Here is an 8,722-nt window from a genome sequence, read left to right on the forward strand (position 1 = left end):
ACGACCTAGTGGGGAGCTGTCTGATCACTCTGCACTCTGATTTCCCTCTGTTTCTTCCCCAGCACAAGAGACACACCAGGTGGAGGAAGCCCATTCTTAGAGCAGGGGCCTCACTCACCCAGTGCAGATAGAGGGTCTAATAATTAAGTTAGGGGAAAGAATCTAGGGTTAGATGGTCTCCCCAGGTTTGAGACTTCCCACCAGTATTTTAGGTGATTCAGTGCGGAGGACTGTGGGCTAAAGGATGCTCTAAGCCAGCTCTGGGTGATCTGCTATGAGCGGCTGTCATCCTATATGCTAGGAAGGAGCAGATCCTGTAGCTGCTGGTGCTGGAGCAGTTCCTGACCGTCCTACCTGAGAAGGTCAACACCAGGTTGTGAGAGCAGTACCTGGAGAGTGGAGCTGAAGCTGTAGTTTTTCTGAGGGCATTGTGAAAAAACTTATAGCATCGGGAGAGTGGTGGGAAGGAAATCAGGTGTTTTAAGTTAAGATTCAGAAGCACAGATGCATTGCTTTTTGGTACCCAACTTGAAGATGGCAACCGTTTTGCTATCCCAAGGCACATCCATTGAGGTTTTCAACAAGCAGTGTGCTTGCCTGTTTCAGGGAATTATCTGTTCCTCATCAGTGGATTTTTGAGCTTGTGTTTCTGAGGTGCTTGGTTTTTTATTCTTCCCTCTATTCCTTTTCTTATGAAAGAAATTTTTAATTCTTCCTGTGTCCCAAAATCAGATACCACCTTTCCTGTAATATGCTCTGTAAGTGGTCACTGAATGTATGATTAAATGATTTGGAAAGGGGGTTCCTGAGATCACTATTTTGGGGTTTTGGTGAAAGTTCCACCGAATGTCTTTAAATGTTAACAACAGATAGCTGCGTTTTCCTTGTAAATTGGAATACTATCTTGAGAAGGAATCTGAGGGCATTCCCTGGCAGTCCAGTGGTTAGGACTCTGTGCTACTACTGCAGGGGACCCGGGTTCAATCCCTGGTCCCTGGTTGGGGGAACTAAGAGCCCACGTCTCGCAAGCCACACGGTGCGGCCAAAAGAGAAAAAAAAAAAAGAGAGAGAGAGAAGGAATCTTGAGTCTTAAATATGGACCAAGCAGAATGAGGTGCTCTTATCAGTTACTGATGTTTGCCATGAGTATCTGTGGTGTGAGTGTCTTTGTATCTGTATGTCTGCCTTTGTATTGAACTATATCTCCTTAATGTCTTTGTGTCTTCAATCCTGCCACGCTCCTGAAATGAACATCCTGCTTTACTGAAAATATTGAGGCTCCCTGATTTACAATTTTATTCATATGGAATTCCAGGGGATCCCAATTGGCCAAACAATCTTGAAAAAGAAGAACAAACTAGGGGTACTCACACTTCCCAATTTCAAACGTTATTACAAAGCTGCAGCAATCAAAACATGGTACTGCTATAAGGATAGACACGTAGATCAATGGAATCGAATTGAGAGTACAAAAACAATGCCATACATCTACAAGCAGTTGATTTTCAACAGTGGTGCCAAAACCATTATATGTAGGGAAAATAGGCCTTTCAACAAATGGTGCTGGGACAACTGGATATCTCCATGCAAAAGAATGAAGTTGGACCCTTATCTCATACCATATACAAAAATTAATTCAAAATCAAAGACCTAAATGTAAAGCTAAAACTATAAAATTTTTAGAAGGAAACATAGGTCTAATCTTCATAGTCATGGATTAGGCAATGGTTTCTTAACTATAACACCAAAATCATAAGCAACAAAAGAAAAAATTGATAAACTGGATTTCATCAAAATTAAAACCTTTTGTGCATCAAAGGACACTCAATAAAGTGAAAGACCACCCACTGAATGGGAGAAAATATTTGGAATATCAGATCCTTAAGTCTGATAAGGATCTAGTATCCAGAATATATGAAGAACTCAACAATAAAAATACAAACAGCCCAATTTTAAAATGGACAAAGATTTGAGTAGACATTTCCCCAGAGAAGCTCTACAAATGGCCAATAAGCTCATGAAAAGATGCTCAACATCATTAGTCATTAGGGAAATGCAAATCAAAACCACAATGAAATATCACTTCACCCGCTAGGATGGCTAGAATTTAAAAATCAAACAAACAGAAAAATAAAAACAAAATACCAAGTGTTGGCAAGGATGCAGATTAAATTGGAATCCATTTGTACATTGCTGCTGGGAATGTGAAATAGTAAATAGTACAGCTGCTGTGGGAAAAAGGTTGGCAGTTCCTCAAAAATTTAAAGTGTTACCATATGCCCCAGCAATTTCACTCCTAGGTATTTACCCAAGAGAACTGAAAACATAAACAGAAACTAGTACATGAATGTTCGTAGCACCATTACTCAGAATAGCCCAAAAGTGGAAACAATCCAAATGTCCAGCTGAAAGATGAGTAAATAAAATGTGGTATAGCCATACAATGAAATAATAATCATAAAAGGAATGAGGTACTGATACATGCTACAACATGGATGAACCTTGATAACATGATGCTAAGTGAAAGAAGCCAGTCACAAAAGACCACATACTGTATGATTCCATTTGTATGAAAAGCCCAGCCTAGGAAAATCTGTAGAGACAGAAAGTAGATTAGTGGTTGCTTATGTTTGGGGGCGTGGGGATTTGCGGGTAACAGCTAAGCACTGTAGGGTTTCTTTTTGAATTGTTGAAAATTTTCTAAAATTGTGTCAATGGATACACAACTCTGACTATACTAAAAGCCATTCAGGGTTTCCCAGGTGGCGCAGTGGTTAAGAATCCGCCTGCCAGTGGAGGGGACACGGGTTCGAGCCCTGGCCCGGGAAGACCCCACATGCCATGGAGCAACTAAGCCCGTGTGCCACAACTACAGAGCCTGCGTTCTAGAGCCCGCATGCCACAACTACTGAAGCCCGCGCGCCTAGAGCCCGTGCTCCACAACAAGAAACACTGCAATGAGAAGTCCGCACACAACGAAGAGTACCCCCTGCTCGCCACAACTAGAAAGTCCACGCACAGCAACAAAGACCCAGCGCAGCCATAAATAAATAAATTTATTAAAAGCCATTGAATTATATACTTTTAATGGGTGAATTATAGGGTGTGTGAACCATATGTCAATAAAGCTATTTTAGGGACTTCCCTGGTGGGGCAGTGGTTAAGAATCCGCCTGCCAATGCAGGGGACACGGGTTCGAGCCCTGGTCTGGGAAGATCTCACATGCCACGGAGCAACTAAGCCCGTGCGCCACAACTACTGAAGCCCGCGTGCCTAGAGCCCATGCTCCGCAACAAGAGAAGCCACCGCAATGAGAAGCCTGCGCACCACAGCAAAGAGTAGACCCCGCTCACAGCAACTAAAGAAAGCCTGCGCACAGCAACAAAGACCCAACGCAGCTATAAATAAATAAATTTATTTAAAATAAATTAATTAAAAAATAAAGCTATTTTAAAAGGGACACCATCAAGGAGGAATTCAGAATGATGACATTTGCTTTTTTTCTGTCCTTGGTCACTTGGCTGGGCTCTGGCTATGCTAGATACGGGATTCTTTATGAAACACTGTAGCAGAAAGAAAACTGTTACTTTGCTAGTTGTTGCCAAAGTGTCTTTGGGGAATCAAGTATCTTTCCTTAGGAATGAGCCTTCCTAATTTACTTGGGGATCATCTGAGATTCAGAGGATACAACCAAACCTGGAAACTGCTCTTTGTTGAGAATTTGAGGGCAAGGAAGAACTGAGAAGGGAAGTGTTTCTGCAGAAAAGGTGGGAGGCTGGGATGCTTTTGGACAGAAATGACTGAGAGACACAAGAAAAGAGAAGCCTGATATTCAGCATTAGATCATCTGCTGAATCACACTGTGATATAAATGTCCCTTACTGTTAGCCCTGAATCAGCAATAAAACTCTGCTGTCTTTTCTGTGTGATACTGAGAGGTATGAGTTTAAAAAGTAACGACTTGGCCCCTCCCCCCCCATATGAAACAATGGAGCAGCTGCAACGTACAAGGCAGAGAATGAGGACTGAGCAGAAATCAGATCTGTCAGTGGTCCAGGGTATGTAAGCCTCTGAATTCACAGGAATCTTCCAGAACAGTGTGGCTGAGTGTTTGAATACACTGAATCTATATATTAAAGGACCCTGGGTTACATATGCTTGGAAAGCCAGAGTTTCTGAATATGACATATATTGCAGGGCTGGATGCATTTATAGGTTACAAGATTTTAAAGGTGGGGGGAGCAGAGATGTGGACAGCAGGAAAGAGGAGTAGACTCATTGAGACAGGAAAGAGGATTGTCCTCAGCAACAGGAATGCCAGCAACAGTGGTCACTATTTATTGCGCAGGACAGAGAGGCACGGTTTTATGGAGGTTTCTGCTGGCTGACTCTGGAACCAAGCCCATGAAAATTGTGATGCTGACACCAGGGAATTCTGGTGAGGAGGCACAAGCAGGAGATCTCCAAGGAAAAGCTTCAGACACCGTGGCCCCCCAAGGCTCTTGGATATGCTTCAACAGCCTTTAATTTACCATGGAGATAGGCACCCCACTCACTGGATGTTCGGACAAAGATGCAGTCAGAGGGTTTCCTTCAGAGGTGAGCCAGGTGTCTTCATAATTCTGCAAAGTAGAGGATCAAGCAGAAGCTCAGCCTTTTCCTAAGCGGGAAGGGGCCTAAATGGAAGGGCAGGAGGGACAATCAACTGAGCACTTGGGTCCTGGTTCATTGGAAGGAACCATCCAGTTGATGGGGATGCAGCTGGGCGATGGGGTGGGATGAATGGTTAGGACACCTCTGTGTGGAACCTGGTTTTCTACTTTGTAACTTGTGGGACTTGTACTTCCAGGAGGGTGAGGGGCTTGCCGTGGGGGATCATCAGGACCCATACATCAGGGACAGGTAGAAAGAGGGACATCACTGCCCCTCTCACCTGCTTCTGCAAACCGTTCTTTTGTTTCCACCACTGGGAAGTTATCAGTCGGTTCCTTGTGTCTTTGGGCGCTCTCTGAAGTTGGGAAGTAGTTAGAAGAGGGAGATTTGTGCTTCCAGATCTTCCACCGTCTCCCCAGGCCCAGGAGCACAAGCTCCAAAAGCGTGAACAAGAGACAGAGCCCAGTGACCCCAAACATGGTCTTCAGGAAGATGGTCTTCTCAGAGGGGCGAGACAGATTACAGCTTATACTACCAAGGCAAGGCTCTCGACGACACGCAAAGGAGCTGGGCATCTTGAACCCGTACAGATGGTACTGCCCCCCCAAAGCTGCCCCTTCAAGGGCCAGTCGCACCCCCAGCTGTGCCACATAGGCCCAGAGCACCCTGGGGCTTCCAGGCCCCAAGGCATCTCTGCTTTTCTCCCCTTGGCGGATCAGGGTCTCCTCTTCCTTCTTCACCTTTTCAGATTCCTCCCAGTGCCAGATCACATGATACAGAGTGAAACCCATGTAGAGGGCACTGGGTACAGCCACCAGGGTGACCTGGAAGGCCCAGAAGCGCAGCGGGGAGAGAGGGTGGAAGGCATCGTAGCAGGCAGCCTTGCAGCCCAGCTGCTGCGTGTGGCACACGAACTCGCTCTGCTCGTCGCCGTAGACCCCCGTCCCACTGGCGGCCAGCAGCATGAGGCGGAACCCCAGGAGCATGGGAAGCAGGAGGCGGCCCACGGGGGTGGAGTGCCGGCTCTCCTCCACCACCAGCCGCCTCAGGAACCTGCCGCGCATCCTGTTAGGGAGCAGAGGGCAGTGGTGAGTGTAGGTGTAATGCCCACTGTCCAGTGGGAGAAGTGCCGGGCCAGCTCTTCACTCCCAATCCAACGGTGACTAAGGCAGGCTTCCTTGCTCCTCTCCTAGGACCTGGCTGATCAAATAGCATGACCTGAGGGCACCTCTTTATAGCTAACTGAATTATCTATGTAGAATATTAATAGTGAGCGAGTGTGGGTGTGGCTTTCTCTTCTGTCCCCCTCCTGTACTGCTGGAGGGGAGAGGAACTCTAGGCCTGCGGGGAGGCCAGGGTCAGTCTTTGTCTCTCTCTTTCCCTCCCTCCCGCTCCTGCTTCCCAAAGGCTAAATAGTCAGAGACCCGAGTCCTCTGAAGACCATTGCTTCCCTAGGTGATGGCTGCTAGGTCTGGTGCTACTGTCAGTGTCACCTGAACGAAATCAGTGCTGCCCCTGGGAGGGGTGTGCATTGCATTCTCTGGCTTCAGGCCCCCAGGTGCTCACAGGTATGTCAGTCTGGCCCCCATCACAGTGGTGAGACTGAGGTGAGGTTAGGTTAAGGGGCTCGGTGGGGATCCAGTGAACAGAGTGAATGTCAAGGCTTGCTCTAGTCTGATGTTCTTCAGACCTAACCAGCTTAGGAAAGGAGAATACTTTGATGAAAACCCAGCAGAATCTACTGGTTAAACATAATGGTGTTTGGGCCAATGCCAGAGGTGACTGGATCAAAATTCAAAATTCAACTCTGCTTTGTCATTGCTCCTTGGGTTTACATCTCCCTCGTGGTGAGAGGTGACCATGGTCGAGGACAGGCTTCAGAAATTCTTCTGTTCTCTGGACAAAATGCCGTCATGCTACAAGCCCAGTTTGCCATCTTCTCTGTCCCCCTCAGCAGCCCTGCTCAACGCCAAGCTTCTCTTCCTAGCCCTTCCCCTTCAGCCCAAACTCTTACATACCTGGTTCCCCTCACTCTCAGAAGACCACGCAAAGCTCTTATTCCAGAGAAAATAGACTCGTTAGTGTGAAACCCTGAAGCTCCTCCTTCTCGTATCTTCACAGTCACGTCCTGCTGTAGCATCTCAGAGAAAGAAGTGTCTTTCCACTTGTGCAAGGCTGCCCTCCCTTTCAACTCTGTGTCCCTGGGGCACTCCTTCCAGCTTCCTCAAGAATTTGACCCCCTAATTATCTTTTCTGTAATTCAGACCATCCTTGTTTCTGCCCTGACCTTGAACTTGCTTAGGTTTCTTCCTGTTAAGTCTAATAATAATAACTTGAATTTCTAAGTTAACATGGCAGCAAGTGAGACAAGCCTAATTTATCTCACGTCGGCTTCCCAATTATAATACCCAGAGAGATGCACAAAACAGCCTGAGTATTAGTGTTATAAACTATAGATAAGAATGGACCACATGCCAAAACTTAGGCAGAATGGTCACTTTTGTGCAATCAAAAGAGACGGATTGAGATGCTTCCAAGGGACAGTTCTAAGGGCCTCAGTTGACCAGAGAATTATGTCACCATCCACCAACTGTGAGAAACCATATTTGAGCCACTAAGAATCAGAGTCTGAACCTCTGCCTGCCCCTCAGTCCCTGTCTTTCTTCTTCCTTCATAGACTGTGAAAACTTAGAAGTACGTCAGGCTGCTGAAAATTCTTTTCTATAAAATTGGGTTAAAATTTCTAGAAGGAATTTATTTCCAGTCTCTAGAAAGATGCAGAATTGGTCCCATGATTAAAGATGGCATATTGAAGATAAAGATTTATCCCTTCTCATCCCTAAGACTCCTCAAAAATGAGAGTCAATGGATCTTTACATGTGTACACCCACTATAAATAGAGTAGAAGAAAGATCATCAGCTTGATCTTTGCAGGCAATAGGACAGATTCTGGGGGAAATTAGATCAGGATGCCAGAAAGCACATTGGATAATTCTCCCAGAATTCAAAGGAAGAAGATGAATAATTGAAAATAATAAAAGATAGGGCTTCCCTGGTGGCGCAGTGGTTGAGGGTCCGCCTGCCGATGCAGGGGACGCAGGTTCGTGCCCTGGTCCGGGAGGATCCCGCGTGCTGCAGAGCAGCTGGGCTCGTGGGCCGTGGCCCCTGGGCCTGAGCGTCCGGAGCCTGTGCTCCGCAGCGGGAGAGGCCGCAGCAGTGAGAGGCCCGGGTACAGAAAAAAAAAAAAAAAAGATAAATAGATAAGGAACAAAATCTGTTTCTAATTTGGAAATCAAGACAACAGTAAAACAAAGTCACTAGCTTACGTATTGGTGAGAAAGCACTTCGTGAAGTGTCTAGGAAAGAAGTGGTTTCTCCATAAATGTTTCAGTTTTGTTTGGTGAAAACTGAGCTCCACAGCAAGTTTCAAGGCTGGTCCTGGGTTTCTCAACCTTGGCACTGTTGATGCTTGGAGACTGATAATTTTTATTTAGGGATAGCAGGGGTGGGGTCCCACGCTTTGTAAGATGTTTAGCAGCATTCCTGGCCTCTATCCACTAGATGCCAGTAGCATACTTCTCCCCTCCCACCCACAACTGTCTCCAGGTACTGCTAAGTGTCCCCTGGGGTCAAAATCACCCCTGGTTGAGAACCACTGCTTTAGGGTAGCACTGGTCCATCACCTCTCCACTCTTGGCTTCAGTTGCCAGCTCTGTAAAGCAAGATGTCTGCACCAGAGCATCTCAGAGGGCTTTTGTAGGGCATGATAATCAGCCCATTTCCAGGCTGGTTGTACATCCTCCCGTGAGGATGCCTGCAGCCTCTCCCACCTCATAAGTTCAAAGGGTCCCAGCACTTCGGGTTGGGGGAGAGCCCTGGGCTCTGGGGGTTTCTGCCCTGGCCCTCCTGGCGAGTCACCAGACTAAATGTTAACTTGGTAAATTCTCAAGTCAAGCTCTCCGCCTCGTCTCATTTCCAAGTGCAGGCCCAGCACTGTCTACACATGTTGCCAGCACATCCCCAGCAGACCTGGAATTTAACACAGAGCAGCCCTGGCATATTCCAAGTG

At 46.6% G+C, this 8,722-nt stretch overlaps 1 protein-coding gene across 1 annotated transcript; it reads right to left on the reverse strand.

Moving 5' to 3' along the window:
* Window positions 1-4,541: 4,541 nt before the first annotated feature.
* Window positions 4,542-5,789, reverse strand: GJC3 (gap junction protein gamma 3). Its single transcript, XM_022587858.3, has one exon. It carries the CDS (start codon window positions 5,715-5,717, stop codon window positions 4,893-4,895), a length of 825 nt encoding a protein of 274 aa, XP_022443566.2. The 5' UTR covers window positions 5,718-5,789; the 3' UTR covers window positions 4,542-4,892.
* Window positions 5,790-8,722: the final 2,933 nt, after the last annotated feature.

The sequence above is a fragment of the Delphinapterus leucas genome, chromosome 15, assembly GCF_059928025.1.
Source record: "Delphinapterus leucas isolate spDelLeu-1000000601 "Yukka" chromosome 15, BTC_Dleu_Yukka2, whole genome shotgun sequence".
Lineage (NCBI taxonomy): Eukaryota > Metazoa > Chordata > Mammalia > Artiodactyla > Monodontidae > Delphinapterus > Delphinapterus leucas.